Source organism: Anarhichas minor, unplaced genomic scaffold (assembly GCF_050575085.1).
Source record: "Anarhichas minor isolate MPS153535 unplaced genomic scaffold, ASM5057508v1 ptg000003l, whole genome shotgun sequence".
Taxonomy (NCBI): Eukaryota; Metazoa; Chordata; class Actinopteri; order Perciformes; family Anarhichadidae; genus Anarhichas; species Anarhichas minor.
The window spans coordinates 5,669,713-5,696,102 of NW_027466449.1; the positions used below are offsets into that span (position 1 = coordinate 5,669,713).

At 41.2% G+C, this 26,390-nt stretch overlaps 2 protein-coding genes across 2 annotated transcripts in view; one reads left to right on the forward strand and one right to left on the reverse strand.

The window, feature by feature from the left end:
* The first annotated feature begins 73 nt into the window (after nt 1-73).
* Nucleotides 74-2,494, forward strand: lzic (leucine zipper and CTNNBIP1 domain containing). Its single transcript, XM_076094925.1, has 7 exons — nt 74-272; nt 560-685; nt 806-941; nt 1,067-1,165; nt 1,286-1,381; nt 1,620-1,701; nt 2,059-2,494. The coding sequence occupies exons 2-7, from the start codon at nt 585-587 to the stop codon at nt 2,112-2,114; spliced, it is 570 nt and encodes a 189-aa protein (XP_075951040.1). The 5' UTR covers nt 74-272; nt 560-584; the 3' UTR covers nt 2,115-2,494.
* A 2,286-nt stretch (nt 2,495-4,780) lies between these two features.
* clstn1 (calsyntenin 1) overlaps nt 4,781-26,390 on the reverse strand; it is a 33,368-nt gene continuing 11,758 nt past the window's right edge. The window contains exons 2-17 of the mRNA XM_076094934.1: nt 24,268-24,390; nt 20,259-20,454; nt 19,206-19,414; nt 18,312-18,461; nt 17,846-18,031; nt 17,511-17,759; nt 15,326-15,447; nt 15,011-15,173; nt 13,439-13,596; nt 12,890-13,038; nt 11,983-12,227; nt 10,217-10,387; nt 9,813-9,958; nt 9,549-9,684; nt 8,536-8,720; nt 4,781-6,801 (exon numbers count right to left, since the gene is read on the reverse strand). Of these exons, the coding sequence (XP_075951049.1) occupies nt 6,607-6,801; nt 8,536-8,720; nt 9,549-9,684; nt 9,813-9,958; nt 10,217-10,387; nt 11,983-12,227; nt 12,890-13,038; nt 13,439-13,596; nt 15,011-15,173; nt 15,326-15,447; nt 17,511-17,759; nt 17,846-18,031; nt 18,312-18,461; nt 19,206-19,414; nt 20,259-20,454; nt 24,268-24,390 (2,783 nt within the window). The 3' untranslated portion in view covers nt 4,781-6,606. The remainder of the gene's footprint in view (nt 6,802-8,535; nt 8,721-9,548; nt 9,685-9,812; nt 9,959-10,216; nt 10,388-11,982; nt 12,228-12,889; nt 13,039-13,438; nt 13,597-15,010; nt 15,174-15,325; nt 15,448-17,510; nt 17,760-17,845; nt 18,032-18,311; nt 18,462-19,205; nt 19,415-20,258; nt 20,455-24,267; nt 24,391-26,390) is intronic.

A 26,390-nucleotide genomic window follows, 5' to 3' on the forward strand; every position in this document is an offset into this window, starting at 1 on the left:
AGATCTGATTGGACAGAACCAACCAGGAAGTAGATCTGATTGGACAGAATCCACCAGGAAGTGGAGAGCAGCACCCACACTCCCGAGCTACGTTCACAATCACACATCCACACACGCCTAGACAAAACAATATATATGGCGTAACCGTTCTTAAAAGTAGCTATTTTTTAAGGAATTGTATGATACAGCTAGTTTGACAGTATATTCGTCAAGCTGGTGCAAATATTTAACTCATCGCACAACTGATTTACACCTGTTTACAAAGAGTCCCGGTGAGATGTTTTCTTTTAGCATGCAAGCTAGCTACTCAGCTAACTAAATATCTTTAAGTGTAAACTGGTCTGAGCTTCCAGCAAGAACATTGGTCCACAGTTTGATAATCCCATTGATGTCGCACTAGATGTAGAGCGGTCTTGTTGTAATGCGAGCCATTCTGATGAAGTATGCTAGGTGGACGTTAAGTTATTTGTGCAATAGGTTACTTAGCTAACGTTGATATTGTCTACTAAGATTTCTATTTTTTGACTTTTTTTTTTATTATGTTTTGCGTTCTTCATAGGTTGGAAACTAGATTTGAACTAAGCATGGCTTCTCGAGGGAAATCAGAAACTGGAAAATTGAGGCAAAATATGGAAGAGCAACTTGACAGACTGATGCAGCAGCTACAAGACCTGGAGGAATGCAGGTGCATCAAAGCCTATCTACTGAATTTCCAAATTATACTGTTATAGCTGGCAAGTGATCTAAGCCATAAAATACTTCTACATATTTTTTTATTTTCTCATCCTCTCTTTGGTTATTCTAGAGAGGAACTGGACGAGGAAGAGTATGAGGAGACAAAAAAAGAAACCTTGGAACAGTTGAGTGAATTCAATGACTCCCTGAAGAAGATCATGACAGGAGACATGACACTTGTGGATGAACTCAGTGGAATGCAGCTGGTATGGACAACTACTGTGTATTTAGGATGACTTAAAGAGGTTATAGCTTATAGAACAATTATCTTAAAATAATCAAGTTTAAACAGTGGTTTGTGAAATGTCACAATTGTGCCTTTCATCATCAGGCAACCCAGGCGGCCATCAGCCAAGCTTTCAAAACGCCAGAGGTGATCCGACTTTTTGCTAAGAAGCAGCCGGGACAACTGAGAACCAGGCTAGCAGAGGTTTGCACTGCAATGTCAAGGACATGATCGTAGTTGTTCAATGCTCAATCACTCCCTCGTGTTCATCTGTGTGTTGCTTGGCCTGAAAATTGTCCAACTAGTGTGTGATGTTCTGCGCAGATGGACCGAGATGTCATAGTGGGGAAACTGTCGCGGGATGTGTACACGCAGCAGAAAATGGAAATCCTCACAGCCTTGAGAAAACTTGGAGAGCAGGTGAGGACCGCTCACAGCAGAGATGTCATGTTTTTTTCCACCGGTTCATGGGTGATTCAGAGGCTTGTGCTCATGAGTCCACATGACTTATTTATCAGTCAGCTGTCACAATGCTGACGGACCAGTTGCTGCAACAGGCCTGAATCTCACTTCAGAAGAAGATGTAACATTTTAAACACAATTTTCTGATCAAAGCTTGAATTAACGATGCATTATTTGTGTTTCTCTTTGTGGACAGCTCACTTCAGATGATGAGACTTTTCTCACTGAAAATGCTACAGCTACTCTGAGCCAGTTTGAAAAAGTGACCGCAAACCTAGGTGAGAACAAACATGGGATTTCACTGATGCAACCATATTTACATTATACACATATTTGTATATATATTTTCTATATAATAGAACAGTATCTGTATATATTCTTTGTAAATATAATTGCATTAAGGGCTACTTTTATGTGTTCTATTTATTGTTTGCATTCAATTTCGATTTAAATATTTTGAATATTTGTTTACACATTTTCTGTGTGTGTGTGTGTGTGTGTGTGTGTGTGTAGCATAACGGGCTAAAACCACATTTCACTGTGCAATCCTGTATTAAATCCTTGAAATGTTAAATCATACCAATCAAGTTATTGGATGAACATTCATATTTACCTCGCCTTGTCCTCTCTTTCAGGCTCTGAAGACAAAATTCTGGCTTTAGCTAGCTCTGGTGTGAAAACCAAGGCATAGCAATTCTACAAAATATTAATTTTAACTCTGTGTCTTTAATATTACCAAGTAAAAAATGTGCCATTTGATCATTGGTTTTTTAAATCATCAGTGCACTTGTAGGTGTTGCTGTAGGTGCTAACACTTTTTTAACCATATTTGTTTATAGCCCTTAGCTTTTGTAAATGTCTCTTATTTCTTCAGTGGCTTGTGAAATTGTATTATAGGTACGAGCATGTGGTTTTTGGAACATGAAGACATGTACATGAATGTAAAAGACAGTCCAGGCAGTTCAAGAGAAATACTCTGTTGTGATTTGTGCTGTATTTGTTATTGGGTTGCTGTGTCTATCCGTCTTAAAACCTTAAATTCAACATTGTTTTATGATGTAAAATATTCAAGATGTGTTTTTATTTGAACTATACTCTGCTGTTTAGAGGGATTTGTACATAACGAGAACTTTGAAGTAACCATAATACACAACGAAGACAGTAACACCAGCACGTAAAGTAGTATGCTGCACACATACATATTATGCAGTATGCATACAGTCCCGACTCAACAATATGCAGGATGGGGTCAGCTCAAACATGTCTGACACATGTCACTCACCTCTTTTAAAAGCAATCAAACCAATATATCCAAAATGATCACAGGTATGTCAACCACAAAGGCTTTATAATTGTAGAATGACTCAAAAATAATGAACCATGCAAAATATGATATTGACAGAGCGGCAGTAACAAGTCACAGCTCTTTGACAGGAATAGATGGAAACGTGGCAGAAAAGGTACTAAACTCAACGTTTAGTACCGCGTGGACGTTTAACAGCCAATTAACATGAGGTCACTTTACAGTACTACATGCAGCCTGCGCTGTTGTTCATGGTGTCCTCACTGCAAAATTCAGGGCTTCAGGGTTACAAACAAAAAAAAGGATAAAAACTCTTCAACCGCTCGACATGAGTGATTGAGCAGTTTTGAATAAAATGCCGGAGGTCTGAATATGGTGTTGTATTCAGCTTTGAAACCATGTTTCTTTGAATGTGAATTTACAAAAAAAAATCAAGTTTGTTTTATTTATTCATTTGGTTGAACTGGTTTCACCTTTTACTCTTGGCTTTAGATCAAATCATTTCCACCACCAGAGGGCAGTGTTGCTCCACCAGCACCAAGTCTACTCTAGTGACGCACCTACAGTATGATGACTGAAGAAAAACAAGAGGCGACAGAAGTTATACCCCATCTCATCATCCTTTATTTTGTTTACGAGCAAGCATCAACTTCACTACAATTTGCCTTTGAATTGGTAGAAAAGTGAGAGCAGCTCCAACAAGCACAAAGGAAGCATTCAACCGTTCTGAAAACATCGTCACCTTCGGTTTTGAGCACATTTTTAAAAGAAAAGAAAAAAATATATATCTGGAGTGTGGTGGACGTGTGAAACAGACATTCTGAGAATCAGTAGTGTATCACGTCTCCTGTCTCACAACACCACATGGAACGTACACAAACTTGTGGTTCATGCAAATTAAATTCCCCTTAAATCTTAGTGTTATTACAGTATGGCTGCATTTCAGTTTGTTAGGCAGTGACATTCAATTCAACCAACCTACACACCGGGGGGGGGGGGGGCTGATCAGAAAGCATTAAACCCAGAAAACTGGAGGTGGTAGAGTCACTGTGGAGACCTGACTCATGATTCAGTGTGCACATATCAGTGACCCATGGTATTGCACTTTAAAATAGCAGATGAAATGTGGACATTAAGTGTTTGACGTAATGAAACGGAGAATTTCGACAGGCTTATACTCTGGTTCTTGTGAATTTCATGCTGCCCTCAAAATCATTTCTCAACAACTCAGGCAATAGGACGCTGTTCAAAATGACCTTCCACTACACACAAACAGGTCAGTCAACAGTATACCCATGTATGCTGCCAAAGCAAATTTCATAATGTATTGTACATCTTTTTAAAGGTGTATTCCGTCAATGATTTAGTACAATATCTATAGAAGATACAATATGGATCTACTTCCTCTACACATCAACGTGGACACATGACATCTATGTAAAACGTTTTTTTCACTTTTAATAAAACTAGCAGTGGACTACTGTTACAACAAACTGAAACAAGATGTAATCCCCAGCTCTGTAAGAAATCGAGCATCAAACAAGTACAAATAAAAAACAAACAAACTAAATATTGCCTTAATAAAAGAGCACAGATGAGTGTTTTTGTTAGACCTGCTAATTGCGCTATGATTGGAAAAAGGCACTCCCATCTCAGCCGGCAGTCCAAGTCATCATGGAGGGGAGACTGTTCACTACATTTCCACCACAGACCTTTTTGATTAAGTATAAATTAATCGAATCTAAGAAACACAACTGTGCAACTCAAACCTTCAAAAAAAAGCTTGGAAACTGTCCCCAAAAAAAGCCTTGAATGTGTATTTGAATTCAATTTTCGCCTCTGAAAATAGACTTGAATGCTAAATATGAGACTCAAAACACCAACGTTTCTAATCCCGATATATTGCCACATTCAGTTCACTTTTATGCCGCAAATCTGATCTGCTGTAATCCAGGTTTGGGCAGTGTTAACATTTTAACTTGGTACCCAAAAACATGAGACAAACACCAAATAGTTTAGCGTGGAGGTACATCTGTATCTGGTTTTGTGAAAGATATATATACACACAACAGTGATGGACAACAGTGTCTGAGAGGAGATAGAGGTCGGACACATTTTCCCAATCCATTGTATAAGCTTTATACTGACACCAGAAGGAAAAGAAGTTTACCAAATGTAAACAAATATTTTAGAACAACTCTACAGTACAGTTACATGTACAATAAAATCTAGTGGTCTACGGCAAAAAAATATTTTGTTTTTAAGAATAAGAAGATTCATTTTCAAACCGTTTTCTTTTTGTAAACTATACAGTCGTAACCTCAGTTGTAAATCCTTGTGATGCGATAAAGACGGTGCATATTCTGCAATTGGAACCAGTTTTAAAAATGCATCTAATATATGTCTTTATTATTATTATTATTTCTGGTTAAATAGCCGTGCCATGGAAAAGGGACTTGCAATAAAACAATCCTGAAAAGTACTTTCATTTCTATCCCTCAAAACAATGCCAGCAACTGCACTATTCAACCAGGCTCCACTAAAGCTCTGTCTGTCATTCCTCTGCTCTGTCAGTAGTTTGTAGGGTTTTGTCCTCCCTACTTCTGTCCACACAGCAGCACTGGGATACGCACGAAAGGCTTTTAAAGCTGCTGAGGAAATCCCTCTACTTGTCCAATTTCACTGGCAGAAATGTTAGTACCCATGTTTCAAGACCAACAGCACTGCAGTACCTTGATGGCCTAGTGTTTGTACCGTTCCACACGAAATGTCGATTTTTTTACATTAGCATTTCAGAGTATGATTAATCTGAACAAAAAGAAAATCCCTTCTGTACAACAGTGAGATCTAATGGGAATGAAATACACTGACGCCTGGAGTAGAGCATTGCCACCTGTGCAAGCAAAGCAAAGCGACATATGAAGCTGAAACCATCCACCGGTTCTGCCTACGAAAAAGCTAAATAATAGATTTTCCTCTTTGCAAAAAAATAAAAATAAAAAGACAAAATGGACACCACTTTGTCATGGAAACCTCCGCTCAACAGTCCTGGGTTTCTCATCATGAAGCAGACATTTTTGTACAAGCATGATGAACAGCTTTTGCAGAAATTTAGCGACATGCTACAGCCTGTGTGACACAAATATTCTACATCACGAACTGCGTCGTTTTAGATATTGGACCCCGTTGAGAAGGCCTTCACTAACACATCGACTAATTACATGGTTTCTTTATATTTACAAAATCTTTAAAAAGCAATTTATTTCTCTACACATATGACTTCTCAAATATCCTCATGCACTAAAAGAATTTTAAAAAAGCAATGAAAAAAAAAAAAAGCGATCTATTTGTTAAAAGCATCGTTTTGTTTCACTGTGGACTACAAGTCGAGAAAACTCAAGTCAAAGCTATACGTGAGATTAGCGGCAAACAATTCTAAAAGCATCACGCAAAGAAATCAGGGGGGGGAAAAAGTCTCCATTTGAAAGCCTTACGTCTGAGAGAAAACTAAAAAGTGCAGAGTTGGCTTCCTCACTCAGTTCAGAACAAATGTAGGCCAAGTTTTCCTGGGAATTAAAATATAATAAATAAAAAAAATTAACAGTAAAAATCAGCAATCCGGTGATGACTACACTACACTGAGTACCACCACTAAGATAACAACAGGAAAGCCTTGACCATATATACGCTGAAGGAAATTTAGTTTTGCTTTTTTGTATTTTTTTGTCTTTTTACATCATGGCTCCTTGTAGGGGGTGGGCGTGTGTGTGGAGCAGTGAGTATGAGGATCTGAGTGTGAGTTGGTGATGTGAATGGGTGTGTGTGTGTGTGTGTGTGTGTGTGTGTGTGTGTGTGTGTGTGTGTGTGTGTGTGTGTTGTTTTAGTAAGTGAGGGTGGAGTCGTCCCACTCCAGCTGCTGCTGTCTGCTGGCCCCCTGCTGGTCCTCCGGCTCCGCGCCCTCCTCGTCTTCGCTGCTCTCTGACTCAGCGCTCGTGATGTCATCTTCCTCCTCTCCATCCTCGCTCTCCTCCTCCTCTTCCTCCTCCTCCCCGCTGCTGTGCTGGTCCTCGTACGTCTGCGTTAGAGACAGAGGGTGGGGTCGTTGGTGAAGAGGCACTAAAATGCATATATTTGGAGATCTAAACTCCTTCATGCGCATTACTCAGTGTCCAGTCTCCGTCTTTCTGTCCCCTTATTTTCTGTCATCTCTATACTACCAGCTTTCAAAATTACCTAAATATCATTGCGAAAACATGCGAGTTTGGTCTCACTTAAACAAAACATTGAAACAAAGCCCTTTGACTTGTTTAGTACATGTGATTTTGCATACATTTTCCCTTGATATATGATATAAACTGATATAAACTTGATATATGATATAAACTGATATTAGAAAATACCTTTAAACAATATAGTAGTTAGGGGCCACTCTAAGTTTAACGTCAATACTAGAAACAGTGAGCTGCACACAGCACACTCATGTTAAACCAACCAGACTGGTTTCTGATCTCAAGGACAAAAGAAACAAAAGATCTGCTGTTTAGGAGACTGTTTTTTTGTTTCTCGCCATTTACTGCAGTCAAACAAGTTTTCATACCCCCACGGCAGACCACATTTGACCAAATCTAGGAGGTCTCACTAAATAGGATGTGCTGATCTTCTCTACTGCAACCCGTGATGTGATTTAGGTCGACTGTTCCACTTCCCTCAAGCAGCTGTAAATACTGCAGTTAAAGACGGTAGTTAAAGAGCACCTCGACACCCACTGGAAATCTTCTTTCAGTTATTTAGAGTGGTTTCATTTTTTCACTTTGCTGCAGTGAAGTACAGGTGTAACACAGGAACCTGTGACATTACTGTTGAATGTGGTTTAAGCTGCAGCCGGGGGGCAATTCTCTGACCGCACCCAGTCAGAGGTGAAACAGGCCTGAAACTTCTAACTAGAGAGAGAAGAAAAACGCTCTCTGTCAAACTGGTGACTCATTGAGTTAAGAAGCTAATCGCTGGGTTATTGTGACTCGCCATTAGGGCTAGGCAATATATCAATAATATAATATATTGTGATATGAGACTAGGTATCGTCTTGGGTTTTGGATATTGTAATATGGCATAAGAGTTGTCTTTCCCTGGTTATAAAGGCTGCATTACAAGTGATTTTTCTGAACTTACCAGACTTTCCCTTTACCTACTTAGTTATTATGTCCACATTACTGATGATCTCTTTTTGTGAATAATTTGTTAACGCACCAACAGTCAACGCTACAACATTGTCTCAATAACAATATCGAGGTATTTGATCATTGACGTTGACATTTGATTTTCTCCACATCGCCCAGCCCTCCTAGCTGTTAGCAAAGAACAAGATAGAAATGAATGCAAGCCCACACATGACTCAAAAAGGTGCGAGTCCACTGTAGAAATATCTATATCCTGCGTACAAACTGACTCATTCATTACAGATTTTCCCTTTGGACTTTTGGAAGACAAAAATATTGGTGCTGCTTTATTGGCTGGGGGGAACAAAAAAAGCTCTAAATCTCCACAAGATGGTTGCACAAAAACAATCTAAATATTGATATATAAATCTTTTATTATAATTAGCGAGGTAACATCAAACAAAGTCTCTTCCCCCATCCCCACAGGGCTGTCAATCATGAAAGCGTAGACTAAACTAGGCCACAGTCACAACATCACCCAGGGAGCATTAGCAGGTGAAAAAGCTGAGCACATTTTTGTTGAGAAGTGAAATTCTGTTCAGCTTTTCACTGAGAAAACATTCACTCACTGCAAACACACTGTGTGTTATTACCTCCATGGGGTTGACGGTGATGGTGAGGGCTGAGTCGTCCCAGTCCATCTCGTTCTCCTTGCCGCTCTCCTGGTCTCTCATGGTACTCTGGTGTGCAGATCGGATGCGGAACACGCCCATGATGATCATAAACACCAGGAAGCTAACGCACACCACAATGACAATGGTGGCAGCGCTGGGTACAACTGTGATGAAGCAAACACAAGCGAACACAGAACGATAGGTTAGAGGGGAATTATGTTCAATTTGCAAATGGAAACCCTGTTAGAGCTTTATGTGGGGAGACACAGCGTCTGTCTGAGGCCATTTCAAGGACTTCGGCATCATGGTGCGCCAGCACTGATGTTAATGGCTTCTTAGTAAACTGCAGATGGATGCTTTCTGCAGCTCTAGCTACGTGTCTTTAAATAGCTTTGCCTGTGTCCAGCTCCATATTTGCCTCATATTATCAGGAAAGGGCCTCTCTTTTGCGTGGCAGGCTTAGTGAGCCTGACAGCCCAGAGGATTACTGAAGCCAGGAAATAAAAGGTTGAGTTCAAACCGCCATGTGTACAGATGTCACAGACAGCACTCAAGTGTAATCCCTAAACTTGTGCCACAGAAAAAAAAAAACACGAGTGTTTCATACGTGCCCTACTTCTGGTTAATAGATTGTAATCCATCCCGAGCAATGCTTGTCACACTAGAGGCTAAACATTTTTTCTACAGCAACAACAATTAAGCAGATTACTAGCTTGATTATGCTGTTTGTTATTCATTTAAATGTACGAGTAAAATGCTGCAACTGGGTGAAGTTTCAGTAGGCAAAAATGAGAAGTTCAATCAGTCATCAAGTGATGAAAATAAAATAAAATAAAATAAAATATACATCATGATGCTTAAAAGTCTTGAAAGACGTAAACAATCTCTACATGTCTAAAAACAAACAGAGTCTTGGTTTGTATGATGCAATGGACAAAGAAAGAAACATGGTGTGTTGTTTTTGAACCCTGACGTTTCACATGCTGCAGTACCTGAGGCCTGGTGAGCGTTGACCAGGTTGTGACCGGACAGATCCACAGAGGCATGGTGCACAGGGTTAATGAAGTTGGGCTGCACCATGGCATTGTTGGCATGGTCCACAGGACTGGCTGTGTGGATGACATTCACCTAGAGAGAATAAAAACCAGAAACACACATGTATACTGTCGCAAAATGTCAGATGTAGCTCAAGTATTTAGGGCACTGCTTGTACTGCTCTGTTTTGAATGCGTCGCATAACAAATGCTCAGTCATACCTCGACCTTGAAGTCGTTGCTGATGTAGCGACCGTTGAGCTCGGAGCAGACCAGTTTGAATTTCCTGTCAAAGAGAGCCTCGGTGTGCCAGTTCTTGTAACGGATAAGATGCAGGACCTGCTCGTAGTTGGCCATGGTGTTCACACCTGGAACATGCAGAGGAGAGCTTGTGTCAAAGATACATATAGAGTATTGCTGTGGAATAGTATGTTTGGAAAATAATTTGTGGGTTTAAGATGATTTAGAAATGTATCCTTAGATACAAAGATTATACTTATACATATGTATATTTGAGGCCTCAGTATTAAACAGATTTCAAAGAATTTCCTTCTTATGTAAAGCAGATATCTTGTGCAAAGCTTTCATTGTATCACAGATACGTTTGGAAAGCTCCGTGTCTGTACCGGTGATGACGAGGCCCAGGTTAGAGGAACTCATCTCCAGGCCATGCTGCTGCAGCTGGGACATGTCCACCTCCAGGCCCTCGTGCTCCCCGTCCAGCTCGTCTCCCACCACCGTCACTTCGCATGTGTCCAGGTTGTGCATGATCTCTTCGGACACCACCGTCTCTTGCACTGAAAGAGCAATGGAGAGAAAAGATTCGGGCTTAGGATTGTACATCGGGCCTGTAATGTAAGTTTGTAAGAGTACTCCGCTTAATTAGCATTGCGCTCCTATAACATGTCGGACCAATGATGGGCAATTTAAAAAAATACATGGATCAAAATCAATGCAGCAGAAATAGAGATACTGTCTTATTTATTCTACGCATTCTTCTTACACCTACACCTACATTACCCAGAATGCAAATCAACCACTGACAGTTGGGTCAGAGATTCTGAAATTCCTATGCTTGTAGCAGCTAATGTAGCATTGAGTCACTAGCCTCAAGCAGAGACGAGGAGCGTGCTGCAGGGGTCTGGTAAGATAGCTTCTTTCTTACTCCACACCTTCAGACTTTATGTGTGAAGTTGGTGGAGTTACCCTTTAACACACTAACACTGGAAATGTATGCAAGATGAGAAAAAAACAATATTCCTATAGCAAACATCGTCAAATAAAATATCATCCTGTTTATGTGAAATTACCAGCTAATAAAAGTAAAGACTAGTTAATGAGCTTCTCAAATCTCATATTTTAGAAAGCAATTAATGGTAAAAGGGTGAGGGTTAGAAGGGGAGGATGAAGAACTGGATCTATGATAACACAAGGGTCACCACAGTTTGATCATTAGAAATAATCAGCAACAGTACAGCCCAACCTGAGCTGCTCCAACTACCATTGTCAACACAACAGGTAGACTAGATAGCTGCGCTTCATCATGAACTACTGCAGGTTGACCACAGTGCTGTGAACAGCAAATTAGTTTCATGTTTAGTGTTTAATAGGCAGTATGGTGCTACTTTGTCAACAGCAGTTGTATTTGTTTAAGAAAACAACTCAGACACTCATATCCACATGAAAGGAATTTAATTTATACTTTTAATTTAATATACCAATTAATATTCCATGCATAAACAGTGTGCACCTTTTGACTCAGTGGAAGCTGCTATTAGGTGATTCTTAATCATCTGCTGTGACATCTCGTTAGTTGGTTGTGGAAGGTGGGGCAGGGTAATGCAGGTAATAGCTACAGATCTCTGTAAGCCCTTTTGTCCCATATGGCCTGCTGTTCACCACAGGACACTGCAACTCCCTGTATCTGTGTCAGGCCTATTGTCTCTACCCGACTTAGCTCACGCACAAGACTGCTCACACACCAGATGGCTGGCCGGTCACTGCCCCTCCCAGAAAGTAGTAAACAACTTATCTCTTTTCTCCCTCTCGCTCTGTCCGTGTCCAATCCCTTCGGCCTCCAGGCATAATAGCTCACCATCACCTGCTACTGTACATCTACACCGCTATCAACTCTACATTCACATTCAGTGTCTGAGGTAATTCAAACCAAGGCCACGGATAGGGTATCACTGTTGATCACACTGCCTCAGAGGGCACAAGACTAACATTACATGGTAGTTTCGAAGTCGAAATTCAGTGGATAAAACTCGGAAGATGAACAGATTGTTGAGCTAAGAACAATCAATCCCCTGAAAAGGGGTAAGCTATATCTACAAATTCCCTATAACATTATCTGGTGTTATCGTAGGAGACGTATGTGCACGTGACTCACCCGTAGGGTCATCATCAGCTCCCTCTGCTGCTTCAGACTCGGTGTCGGCCTCCACTTCGCGGGTGATGGTGCTCACAATGCGTAGTTCGGGGAACAGCGTCACACCTTCCTGGCTCTCGAATTCGGCGGCGCTGCGGGCAAAGTGGTCGATGCCACTCAGGCTGATCTTGGGCTCTTCAGGCTGCAGCACCATCACATAACCTTCGGCATCTGGCACTGTTACGCAGGACTCTTCGTTGAAGCATCTAAGGGAAGATTTTAGTTTGAATACCTGGGAACGTGGGTGTTTTATCATAGTTTATCTCTCTACTTTGAAAGACTAAAGGAGCATTTTGAACGTGCCCTGCTTCCATAATATGTCCAGTTCAGGCAATGTGATGGGGAAAGAGAAAACACTGACATGGACTGTTACAGTTTCAGAAGAAACGTGACAAGTGAAAGTGAATAAATTCAAGCCACCAGGGGCCAGATGCATACAACTGTGTAGATTCGCGACTGCTTACATGCACAAAGACAGACATATGCATACGCATTATTTTTGTCAGATTTATAATTCCACAGACGCTTTATACATTTTAATCATTGTGGAACTGGGTGCACAAGCCTCACTTCGTAGTAAGTACTAAGAAATACTATGATCTTTTCCAGGAATGGAAAAAAACAAAAACATAAAAACACATGAACATATTCTTAGCTTATATCTGTCTATGTAATGGTGTGGAGAAAAAATAGCTTATTACAGTGTGTCCTCTTCATCTACTGAGATAATTGCTCAGTCCACCCAATAAAAACAGGTTCGTTAGGCAGAAAGAACCCGTTTCCTTCAACGTCTGGCAGCTGCTGCTGCTGATAGATGAGGTGACACAAGATAATAACTGGTGAAGTATTTTGGGTTTCTGCTACTTACTTGACGGTGGTGGAGATGCGGAGGTGCCTGATGCCAGGGGTCGGGAACTGGCGGGAGTTCAAGTAGGAGATGTGCTGCATCACCTTGTCAAAGGCATCGATGTCGTCGCCCTCCACGGTCAGAGAGGATTGGTTGGGGTTGAACTCAACCTGAGAGAAGAAATCATTTCACATTTAATTCACATATTTCTTTCTTTTAGGTAGAGCAGTAGTTTCAAACCTTGTAGCAGGGAGCCCCCTGAGGGGTTGCAGGATGACAGACGAGCTATAAATATAATTCGTTGTTTCTGATTTTTCTTTCTGCTTTTTTATTGTAAAATGCTGGATATTCTAACCTCGTCAGGCCTCTACAAACTGTTCGGATCACCCTTTGATTGAACTGATCACAATCCACACATAGATGCAACCTGTGAAAGGACTTCAGAGTGCACCACTTTGCTTCCCCTACTAGGATACTGAGTTAGACCATTTTCTTGATGCAAACATATACTCCGTCTCGCCTGACTGAGGTCGAGTGTGTTTTGGGTCTCTAAAACACTGCTCTGCTCACCTTGACAGCTGAAGCTACCTCCTCAGGCAGCTGCACGTCCAGTCCTTCCTTGCAGGTATACAAACAGTCGATCACCTTCTTGTTCTCCAGCTTGCCAGAGCGGATCATCAGGCCCGCTAGGTTCCCCCGGAAAAACTGAGCCATTCTAGCGTTTCCACCTGGGTACGTCAGGATAGCGAAGAGGAGATAACAAACACAAAGCAGTAGTTACTCAAGTGTACATTCCACAGACTGCATTCAAGCATGCTGTCTCAATGTGCAAAGCTGGCGTGAATGGCGTTCATGCAAGTTAGTATGTGTGCCCTTACAAGGCCTGAGGCCCAGTGAGGGAGCCAGGAGAATGATGGATGAGCGTATACACGCCTTATGCATGCAACATCTGCATTAAGAGGGGGAACCACTGCCTTACTGTGGGAAAAAAATGACATCAATCGAAAAAAAAGAAACAAAAAATAAATTTAAAAAAAAATGTGAAATGAGTTATTTTTAGTCACCTTATTTTCACTTAATAAAGGAAGGACATTTTAATATTACTGAGTATTTCTGTGAGGTGAATCAATCCTGCCAAATGAGACAGGAAACAACTGCTGTGTCTTCCCCCTAAACCATAATGAGCATAAGTCTGCGTCACTGCAGAGTCGGAGACTAACCTGGACGTCCACGTCTCAAGGTCATCAAGTGGTGTGTGTGTGTGTGTGTGTGTGTGTGTGTGTGTGTGTGTGCGCGCTGCTGAAGCCCTGTTATCTGATATGGAGGAGTTTACTTTTCTGACCCAAAGGTCATGTTCTGAAAGAAGAGCCTGCAGGACCAGAATGCTGCAGCCAGGTCAGATGTTTGTGCTTATTATATGTCTATTTCTGCTCAGGTGTATCAGGCTGCGGTGAATAACTGGCTGCTGCAGTGAGAAGAGCGCATAAATAGAGAATGAAGAAAACGAAACAAAAAAAATGATGCAGGCAGCATTAAAACCACACTCATCCATACTGCATCATGCTCCAAACGCTTATGAAAAACAAATCTTTCTGCATCTACAATGCACAAGAGTCATTTGAGTCGGAATGGTATGACGATGCAGTTAGCTTGGTGGGACATTGTGGACACATGGACATATTTGAGGAGTAAGGGAAAGATTTGAGCAACCTGAGGTGGGCTCAGAGACTGACTCAGTGTCATTGTCATGTCCTGAGTTGTCTGTAAAGGACAGAAACAAGAGAGCAAGGAGAGACAGGGAGGAAGGTTGAGGATCTGTAGCAGAGATTCAGATGCTGAATAGGTACGCCATGGTGCATCGTTTAAGAATCTAACAAAGAGTTAATAAAATAACATGCATGCTACATTTTTACACAAGCTCTAATCAACAAATATATAATCATCATAATATAATATGAGATCATCCGGTTGCATTAAAGCATCTTTTAGCCACCAGAAAAAGGTAAATATTACAGAAACCATAAAGAGATTCACTTATTCCTTTACAATGTATTTGTGCTTCAGACTTATATTATTAATATAATTTTATATTAATGTATTCTGTCACAGCATTCCTCTAAAAAAATGTATTGAAGAGGTTACCTTGCCAGCAGGCACCAATGGTGAGCTGCGTTTCGATCTTGGAGGTGTGCAGTGGGTAGTCCTCTGTAACCAGGAAAGGCTCAAATGTAGTGCCATCCACAAACAGAGACACAGTGGGCAACTCCACATTCAGCACATAGTGATGCCACTCTTTGTCACACGCCTGTGAAGGACACAACAGAGGGAATGTAAAAGCTGAAATTGGGACCGTGAGAGTCACACAATGCTCTGTACCTCGCTTTATTCTTGGTTAATTATCACGTGTTAAGCAGGCTATCATCCTCCAAACAAAGTCTGGTATTAGAAGCAACTGACCTGGTCGAGTTTCCAGTGAAACTCGGCTGGTTTGTAGTTCTCTGTCTCCGATGGGTCCTGGCGCAGGAGGAGGATCAGCCTGCAGTTGTGGACGTACAGCGAGTAGTGGTGTCTGTTCATCTCTGCGGTGGGGAATATGAGAGAGATATGAAAATGTAGCTCCAGAATTTATATGTAAATGTATAACTACGTGAATATTTGGAGGATGGATGGATTATTCCTACCGCCAAAACACAAGACTGAAAAGAAGACATTTACTAGTATTTGCATTTTCTTTTAATTCAGCAGAAAATCTCTTATAGAGCCCATGGGAAGCAAAAAAGCAACTACAACACAATAACAACAAATATTTTGCAGCCTATTGTATTACTGTTATATTTACTGATGACTAACACAAAAGTAACATACAAACATGCCTCAATAGCTTTTCACAATGGCAGAAAAGTTCCACAACCGATTCCTATTGACAAATGTACTATTTTCTAAAGTGGAAGTGCAACCACAGATCATTTTATTGGAGGAAGCTGTCAAAAACAACAGAAGTGAAAAAGTCTTCACCTGTACATGTAATCTTTGTACTAAACAGCTACTGGCTGTTAAGCTTTGAACAGATTCAAAGATTTATAATACTTTTCTCAATATAAATAGGCTTAGTCTATTATAATACCAACATCTGTCATATGATGTCAAACGGTATAATTAGAGAGCATCAGGTTACACTGCAGGTCTATGTAATTTAAATGAAATGAGAAGTTGTCATCCATTAACAGACCTGAAAAGCTGCGTCTTCCTCTCATTTGATTAAGATAATCACATCAACAACAGGCCGCCCTTTTAGGAAGTAACATGGTATCATATCATGTTTCAGAAATAGGATTCTGGACTCGGGTCTGATTGTGATTTAAATGACAGTGTATTAATATCCATACTAAGGGACAGTCATGAGTCTACTCACATCCCTGCCTTGGGTGAAACGTAACACTTTGCTAAAGCAGAATTAGTGTCCATTACGAGACATTTAATCAGTTGCTTACAGCAAGTCAATTCAATTTACACTTTGAAGAATGAATTAAAATGTTTCATGTATAAAAAACAACAATTTAATGGACCCAACAGTTGAAATAAAGATTTGTCTGCTTGCTACTGTGGGTTATTTAAGTGGCTGGTCGGACTAAGTAAGACATTTTAAGACACTCTCGTGACTTACGGTCTGCATTTAACTTAACAATCAATTAATCAAAAAATAACCAACAGATTATTTTGATAGTTAACATAATTATTTCACTGCATTTGTGGTCACATTGGTGGTCCAAAATCTAATGTCCATGCTTCACAGTGTTAGTATTAAAGACTAAAGACTAGAATGTAGAAGAACTGAACGCGATACATTAATATTTCTGTGAAACAGATGCTGCGCTGAATGGAGGTCATGAATGGTGCTGAGATCACGGGTATGGGAGCTTCCTGTCCGGGGCACAGCCGTTCTGATGTAATCCTTATATAAGCAGTCGAACAGAAGCTGATGAACTGCCTCTCACCGACTATGGCACAGACTTTACAGTCAATAAGATCAGGAAGACCACACGCAAAATGTACAGCTAGTGACAGAAATATAAAAGGCCAGCGCGGACTCTGTAAGAAACGCAGGTTTTAACAGTAGATACCCATTTTAACAGTAGTTAATACATGTATGGTACTAGTTTTACGTATTGTTTAGTGCTATTTTAATGTGTTTCTGCCATTAATGTCAAATGGTCCAATCAGCAGTTTTTGACTGTGTAAATAAAAAGGTATATTCACATAGTTTGACTTACCATTTAAAAATAAAAACAATGTCAGTGAGTTAGTTTCTGAACTGTACAGGCCTTTTGTTTACCAGATTGTTACAAGTATTACTCAGGTCAACAACCCTTTAGCAACACCAGAAACATAAAAATGAACTAAAACAGCTTTGGGTTTATGTGCTTGTCATGCAGCGATAGTCTTCGTATTAGAGGACCTGACAATCAATACAGGAGTCACGTTCATATCTGTATTATGGTGGGTTATTTATATTTGGATCACAGACTATGCCTCTAATTATGTATGTTTTTTCGTCTTTTTACAGTTGACAACCTGCAAACCAATATCAGCTCATAAAACAATTAAACTAATAGTCAAACTGGAGCTTCTCGAGGGACATTACCTGTCTTGTCAGAGTTGCAGAGGATGGTCTCCTTCTCGTGGGCCCCGGGGCCATGTCTCATCCACACAGAGAGGGTGAAGGGCTCCTTCAGGCTGGTGCTCACCAGGCCATCAGGGACCTTGATGGCCTGGGTGCCATTGAACTCAAACACCTGGTCGCTGTCATGCCCGTTATCGGTGGGCAGGCCTACCGTCCAGTTTGCGGAGCTGCTGGGTGCCGGCAGAAGCTCCACGGTGCCGGAGCTGGCTCCTAGAAAACGGTGCAAAGGCAATTCGATTTGTGATTCCAATGATGCAATACTGACAATAACCATTTCCGGTGGAGCAGTTACTTACCACACAGCTTGTGCAGAGACTTCTCAGAGTAGGTATCACGGTCGCAGCCCTTGCCAATATGGTTGGTTTCCAGGTCAATGTCGGCTCGGATGGACGTGATTGGCTCGTCGCAGGTCTCCAAGTGCATGCTGGGGAACAGAGCCAGGCTACCTGTGCCAGGCTCGTATTCAATCCTCTTATTGAAGCCTGAAAGACAAAGCCAGAGGTAAAGGTAAAACGAAAAGATGTCCTTCAGCACAGCGCCGATAACATGTGAGCAGTCAATACTGAGGCAATGGGAATTACTCTTTAAGAACTACTTCAGTTCTTTCATAAACACGATAAAAGCCCTTGCAGCTTAAATAACTTTTTGGACAATGGCAGCCTGTGTGGGCTCTGCATTGGTGGATGGCTTTTGTTCAACACAGAGACACACCTAAACAGTGATGGTGGGCGAGCTACAGCGAGTAGAGGAGAGCTTTGATACCTTGCCAGCTGGGTTTGCAGGTGGGCTTGACGCTTATCTTGACCAGAACGTCCTCGGAGGCGCGGTTCTTTCCACAGTCGTAGGCTGTCACAGTCAGCTTGTACATGCGCTCTTTGCCGTAGCTCAGTTTCTCTGTGTTCTTGATGAAGCCTGAGGGAAGCAGGAAAAAAAATTTGTTTAATTTCAAAGCTGCAGCTGTGTTAGGAAATTTATAAAAAAACGTCTGAGCTAAACTCAACTACAGCACACTATTTTCAAATATTTTTAAAAGCTGCCAAATATAATTAGAGTCTTTGCTAAAAAGCCCAAAAGTGATTCACTGTCGAGCTGAACTAACAGCACAATATATTAATTGACATCTCTTTAGGGCCACATTGTAATATTTTGACTTGCATCTTTTTCCTTAAGCTGCTATATTGTTCATTACCAAGCTAATATTGTAGCCTGATTAGCATGCAAGTGATTAAAAGAAAGGGAAGGAATTTGTTTGACCAAGATCTAATCTCAGGTTCTTCTTTTTCAACCTCAAACACTAATTAGCCGTCACAGTTGAGCACCTTCACCAACGTCATGCATCTTCACACTGATTGTTCTCCTCCTATCACCGGTCTGTATTTTCTTTTTTATTAAAGCTGGGCGTCACATCAGCTGAGCCTTGATATCCGATGTCTTTTTTTACTGGATCTTTACTTTTCTTTAACAAGACACAAAGATAAATACTCCTATAGTCTGAAACGAATGTCCAACTCGGGTGACATTTCAAGGACACCGTCATCGTTTCACAAGGCAACAAGCTGCCTTGAATTCTAAATGACAGATCAATATGGTGTGTGTCAATAACATCGTGGCTCTTAGGCATGCACGAACACAAGGCTGCTAGTTGTAGGTTCTTACCATCTTTGTCGACGGTGAAGGGCACATCAGGAGTGACGATCTCGTAGTTGCAGATTTGGCTGAACTGGAATGAGCAGTCAGCATCCACCGCCTCCACCTTCAGGATGCTGTCATACTTCTTTCCCTCGATAACGGTGGCTTTGTAGGACTTCTCCTTGAACACTGGTGAATACTCATTGATGTCGTTTACCTGGATGTGGACAGTGGCCCTGAAAGAGACATGCTTGAGTCAGGACTGTCAGCGTGGGGATGTTCAAGACATACTTGCTTAAAATATAACCAGAGGAAAATATATTATTGTCACACTGCATGATGATTCTGTTCTGGTGCATTGATGTTCACACTGACTTATTAATATCAGTAGCAACAGAGGAATGAACATGTCCTGTGCACTGACAGGTGACTCATTCATTTAATACATTTTGGTGACTGTTATCCTGCGTCATCATCGCTTCATGGACACACCGGGAGAAATCAAATGTTGGTGACTGAAAGCCAGTAAAGTGTTGCTTTGCAGCGTGTTTATTTATCTTCTCTGGTGATCATACATTTCTCACAAAGAAATAATTGACTATAAGCTTTCTTAGTCCAGACTAAAAATAGATCTGATTAGAGCGGCAACCAACTCACTATTGATTCACTTTTTGATGGGAAACTGTCAAAACATATTAAGTAGAACACACGCTCATCAGGGTACCGGTACATTTCTCCACTCATGTCCTGATGAGCATTCATGTTGGCATATTTACCAAATGATCTTGCATAGTTATATGGATCCCTTTGGACATCACCCCCTTAAATATTCCCACAATCAGCAGAAGATTAGAGTTTAGCTTTTGAATTCATGGTAAAATCACATATTTACTATCCTACTGTCCACACAGTCCAGTGGTTGGTCTCTGTTGCATATGAACCACACCTAATGGGTTAGGTGTGAAAGCACCCTTAATGAATCCCCATAAATATGAGAGAGCAGGTTTTAAACCTTTATTTCTTCTTACAGAACCGACTGCACTCTGATTGTACAGTCAAACTGAAAGGAGGTTGACTCACTTGTGGGATTTCTTCATGTTGGCGCCGTCAGGACCCTCTCCACAGTCGTAGGCTTGGATGGTGAAGGTGTGCTCCTTCTGCAGCTCGCAGTCCAGCTTGTCCTTGGCTCGGATGACCCCCTCGCCAGTGGACTTGTCGAGGACCACTGCCTCGAAGGGGACATTCTGCCCGTGGATCCTGAACCCGCAAATCTCACCTGAACACGTCAAGAGCCAAAAGAGATTTTGCTCACAATAATTGACGTCAGGCGTAGAATATTATTGTTCAAATGAAAAATTGTGTTAACAATGAAAACCATAAATTCACGCAAAAAAAGAAAACAAATCAGCCACAGATTTTGGGTGCCAGGGAGTTGTAGATTGGGATGGGTGGTGTCTGTGGAGGAAGCCCAAAAGCACTGTCATATGGGTGAGTACTTGGGGGGGGGGGGGGGGGGGGGGGGGGGGGGGGGGGAGTCGGGAGAGGGTGTGGAACATTTAGTATCATAGAAGACGGAGTGTCTTTTCCAAGCCACTTGAAAACATTGCATCCAGTCATGCAGGCAGAAACCGAAAAGATATGGACAGGCATTTCACAGGGGTACTTAGGATATCAGAAATCAAATTCATGAAACCAAGCCCAAAATGTAGGTACATAGAAAACAGTATTTGAAGCGAAGATCATTTATCTCTGTAATGAATAAAAATGACAGCCAATAATTAAGATAATTTAAAAAATAAAGATTTGTGAAATAGCACTGTAATAAGCACCAATTCAGCCATCAAAACCCGAAAAGGTTTGTGAAAGAAAAGAAAAAAAACTCAGCCAACACCACCGAAAATAGTTATTCTTAACCAAAGAAAGTCTTCCTGTGTAATTTCACCTCTCATCCAAAACTACTGCAAAATGAATCAAATGAAATCATAGAAGAACCTAACGGCTACTAGAACAGTATTCAAACAAAAAGTACTGGATGAGAACCGGGGTTAGAAATATCAACTTGCTTGACATCCACATCAAATGACAACTGCAGCCATGCTAATGGTAGATTAGTGGTGGAGAACTAACTCAAGAGATCCACTGAGGCAAAGATGCAACAACAGAAACTTTGTAGCAGAGAGAGTTTGCATTAGTTAACAATCTCAGCAGCTTTCAGTTGAAGACTTTAATGTCAGAAAAGTCCACAGGAGTCACTGTACCTGCATAGATCTGATAGGTCAAAGAGAGGCACCACAACAATGGATGATGCCTTTTAAGACGTTTTCAGAGCTATTATCCTTTTTAAATACCAATCATGGTGTCAATTTCTGCTCCAATGTGAGTTAAGGGGTTGTGAAATCATCTCGTGTCTTTTCAGATTTTAATTTATTGTTAAATGTGTCAAAAATTGGCTTTTCATTTTATATTTTCTTAATTGAAAGAATTTGACTGGACAAAATGGCAGCAAAGTGACTGAAAACTCCTGTTTTAAAGCAGCTTTCTGTTTCCTGGTGACAGCTGAAAAACTGTTAGGGTCTGCAAACTGCAATGGATGTCTCATGCACAGATATTTCTAAGTAAAGTCAGCCCCACATCACACTTTTCATCCAGCTGTTGGAAGTCCAAAAAAATTGAGGGTGAGAAAAACATAAAATCGAGAAAAAAAACCAAAATGGGGAGATTACAGAGCATGGCGGGAGGTTCCGTGTAAAAGTGTGGATGCTGTTTTAGCGTTAGTGGGTTAATAGTAACAACTAAGCACAAGGCAGAAGAAAGAGCCCAAGATCACCTTCTTCAGTGAGGGTCACCTCAAAACTCTCTACAAGGAAGGGAGAGAAGATAAACCCAGGTCAGTTAAAAGAAGAGTTAGAATCTCAGAGAAAACACAGAGGACAGGAAGGAAGCACACTCTACGCAATAAGCTTACAAAATCACCAGCAGAATATATAGTCAGTAAAACTTCTCCAGCCAGTTGAAAGAAAGAAAGGATGAAAAACATTTATGAAAAGCCGGTGGTGTCGAAGTGTTTGCAGTTTTATTAACGGCTCAGCGATTCTTTTTTCGAAGAAACAACGAGTAAAAAGTGACAGAACATCCAATTACAAGCAACAGAAATCTCAGGTTTTAACGTCGGCATGTTTTCGGGGATTCTGGAGAGTCTGTCAAGTTCCTCTCACTTCTCAAAACACTGCTCATATATTTTCTGGTGGATGGATTGCTAAAGTCACTCTGATAATAAGTATAAAATTCATTCTATAAGATAAGAAGCAACTTCATAGTACAATCTTCCAAATGATGAAGTCCTTTTCTGCTGAGCTGTTTGTTTTGAAGCCCCGTCAGGGCCTCCAGTGGGTTGGTCCTGGTCATTTAGTTTTCACCTCGTCAACAATTAGAAATGGATTTCACATTAGGGGCTGCTGTTCGGGGCCAGTCATGCAGTGGGAGTCGAGGGCCTCCGTGTTCAGCACAGCTCTAATGGCCAGCTCACACCAGGGCTTCAGGAATTCCTCCGCTTCTCACCAGGTCACACGGGCCTCTCGGCTCAGCTCGGGGGTCGGCCATCGCAGCGATTGCTACGCACCGACTTCAGAGGCTTGACCTGCAGTGGTCATTTAACCGCTTCCACTAAATACATAGAGTAGAATTATAATAGCAGAATGTTAACTGGCCAATGTGTTGCCTACATTAATGAAATAACCCAGATCTGGAGGGAACACGCTCCGTACTTTGTGTTCTCGGCTCGTTTTTTTAAGCACAGTCGTCCATGAACACAAAGCTCATTCTCACGTTACCTTGTAGTAGATCCTCATTCATGCTAGATATTCACACATTGACACTAACATGAGAGCTTGTGATCGGGCTTCTTTGGCCTGCGGGTCAGCTTTACAGTGAACCTTGTTTGTTGGCACAGATGGGACCTACTAGAAGGAGGCCGGCACGACAAAGCTGGTCACCCTTACTGACACGTGAAGCCAGATCGCTTGCTCTGTCTCAAGAGAGCCAGTGCACAGGGACACGCGGCCCATTTGCAAAGCCCCGCTTATCGAAAAAACGGAGCCCCAGCTGAAAGGAGCGGGAGCACCAAGCTCTGTATTCACCGCTAATTTACTGTGAAAGGAAACGAGCATCATGCAGAGAATATGGGCAAACTATTCCAACTCCCTGCCCTTCAGAAAATGCTGAAGCTGACCACCTTAAAAACTGCCGAGCCGGTCAGCTCTTGAGAACAATCAGATTTCACGTAACTTTGTGAGGAATATTACATGTGGCATCTCTTCCCGGAAGGCAAGTGGACGTTAAAGACTGACTTGCCGAATCGGAGAAGTAATCTGACTTTTTATTTATTTATTTATTTTTTTTAATTGTCCTTATCAAGTGGAGTGAGAGCGCGAGAGTGTGAAGAGACTCGCAGACTAAAGATCACACACAGCTCATGTGATGTGAAATGGTGGAAAATCATTTCCAGTGCTGCGGTGCTTTGAATGTTTGCCAGAGTCAATCCTGGTGTGATTAAAAAGCCCCAGAGCGAACGCTGCCTCGGTACATGAAGCACACTAAACTGTGCTGAAGAACATGAAAGTATACGAGAGTATTTTGATCTGAATATCAAAAGGGCCAATCTGGAGGATATGGTAGCCAGCTGTGTGTCAGTATGGCAGGCATGTCGTGAAAATGCCACAGTCCACTCCCAGGTGTGCATTTAATGATTATTCAACAATAAGCAAAGTTATTCACTCATTCACTACCGAGTTAACATTTGATTTGTACAAACATTCAATCTCAAATATAAACTGTATCACATAAATAATTAAATGAAAGCGTTACGCTGAGGCTAGCATCAGGGTTGCACTTCTATGATATGAAACTATGCTGGTAAAATAAAACAATTAAGAAAAGTTTTTTTTACATGTAACATAATCTCAAAGCCTTAATGGTACAGAGCAATTAGTATGTTTTTCTTTTTTATTAATTGTATAATGAGTTATTCCAGGTGAAGCGAAGCTGAGGGAGTAAAGGAATAGCAGCCGCATCGTTAAACCTCCTCTCTCACCTGCGTAGCGTAGAGGAGCATCCTTGTCCAGTGCAATTAGAGGAGGGTCCAGAAGTACTTTGTCATCGTTTTCCGTTACGATCCCGTGGTATGTCGTCTCGATCCATGGTTTGTGTTTATTGACTGAGAGACAGAAAGAGCAAAAGTCAGTGTCTACAAAAATAAAAAAAATAAAAAAGTATTTAAATAATATGGCCCGAGTTGAGATGTCCTGGTTGGCAAATAGTTTTTCTCTCACCAGAACTAGAAAGCAATTTACTTTATTTTCCTGTTCTTTTAATAATCAGATTTCCTCTGCGTTTTCTCAAGTTGCTACTTTGACTTTTATCTTTCTTCCCAATGCAGCGCGAGTGCATGTTTAATGACGTTTTGGATGCTTTTCATATTATTTTTTAGAAGCATCACACACAGTGAAGGGATCGACCCTCAACAGGAACCAAGCGTGAAAATCTGCTGCTCTTAACCCTCCGTTGCACATTGTTCTCCATCCAATGCGCTAATGTTATACCTTTGGATTCATCAAAACTGTACCTAAAGTCCAAGACACAGACAATACCATAATGCATATCAGTTAATGACTTTTGACAGGGGCGTCACATGAATGATAAAGGCTCTGGCTGTGACTTTCAGGCGAGTTTGTGGAGCAGCAGTGGGGCTGTGTACAGCTGTGCTAGTTGGCCTGGGAAGCATCCCAGCTGCACACAGGACGCTGTTGTAGCTGGCAGAAAAAGCTGCCGTGAGTGACACATTTGGGCTGGTTTAGTAAACAGCGTGGACGCAGGGGAGATGCAGCTCTCTTACGACCAATATGTCCTCACTCTAGAGCAGGAGGGAGAGGACGGCCTTCCACTGCTGCTGATCTGTAAAGGTGAGGCTGACTCTGGCTGACAGCTCACTGTGGGTGATAGGAACACTGGACCAGGCACAATATCATATGGAGCATATGCTTATCAGGGCTGCAGACTGCAACAATTACATTATTCCTTTATGCAAGACCTATCTACAAGTAGCTCTCCTTTGAGATGAAATCATCACCACAGAGCAGAATGGGTCCAAATGTATTTAAGTTGTCAGAAGTATGAAAGCGCACATGAGGAGAGCTCAGGCAGTGATAAAATAAAGCACTAAAAGTGGGCTTTTTCTGGAACGTTTAATATGCTCAAAAAGCTGCAACAGCAACCGATGGCGAATGCCTCGATTAATGTTCTGTGTGAATAAGACAAATATATGACTTTTAGCATATAAGTTAAACATCAATTACACGCCTGGTGAGCATTTTCTCCTCTTAATTATTCTACTGCAGGACAACGTTGCACTGCTGAGCCCATTTTATTATTATTCAACCAAAAGCACTCATGAACAAAACACATTCACAACTTATTAATGCCTCAGCTGGGCGATACTTCAATATGATAATTTATCGTCTTTCGATGTGATGAAATCATACATCAAAATATTGTGCGATACGCAATTACATCTTCTTGCAATTAATAATAAGAAGTACATACTAACTCAATTAAATCGGAATTGATTAGAATTCTGCTTATGGGAATACCTCAGTGTAGCAAAATCAAACTATCTGATCACTACGTATTTGTGTGCATGCATGTAAACACAGTGAGTGTGTAGCTGGACATGTTTATGTCTCACACCAGATCAACACACCGGCAAAGTTGACCACCAGCTGTAACCTTGAGCAGGTGAGCAGCTGGAGCTCTATGTTAATCTACGTGTATATAGGCTGCTGCCCACGCTGCAGTGACACACAGCTGGTGTGTTACGGCGTTTCATGCTGCCTCGCCGAGTCTATTGATCTGAATTACAAACAGGTGTAAATGTGTTGTAGGAATATGGGAAGCATAATTTGATTACAATATCCCTATTTAAGATTTCTGTGGTAGCATATTTCGTTTAGTAAATCGGATGATTGGTACAATAGTTGAGAGATTAATTGATTGAAAATTAGTTGTTAGTGTCAGTTTTAATTACCACCGTGTACTAGTGGTGTAACGGACCACTGTCGATCCGTACGGATCCTCTGGGACGTTGGCAAAGAAAACAGCTGATATAATCAAACAACAAAGAGATCTGTATCTGCCCACATGGATAATCAATGAATGAAA

What these genes read in the sequence shown, in the direction of transcription:
- lzic (XM_076094925.1), top strand. Translation starts at nt 585, where the DNA reads ATGGCTTCTCGAGGGAAATCAGAAACTGGAAAATTGAGGCAAAATATG. An exon ending in TGAGAACCAGGCTAGCAGAG is followed by an intron (nt 1,166 to 1,285) that starts GTTTGCACTGCA and finishes TGTTCTGCGCAG; the next exon opens with ATGGACCGAGATGTCATAGT. An exon ending in AAAAGTGACCGCAAACCTAG is followed by an intron (nt 1,702 to 2,058) that starts GTGAGAACAAAC and finishes CCTCTCTTTCAG; the next exon opens with GCTCTGAAGACAAAATTCTG.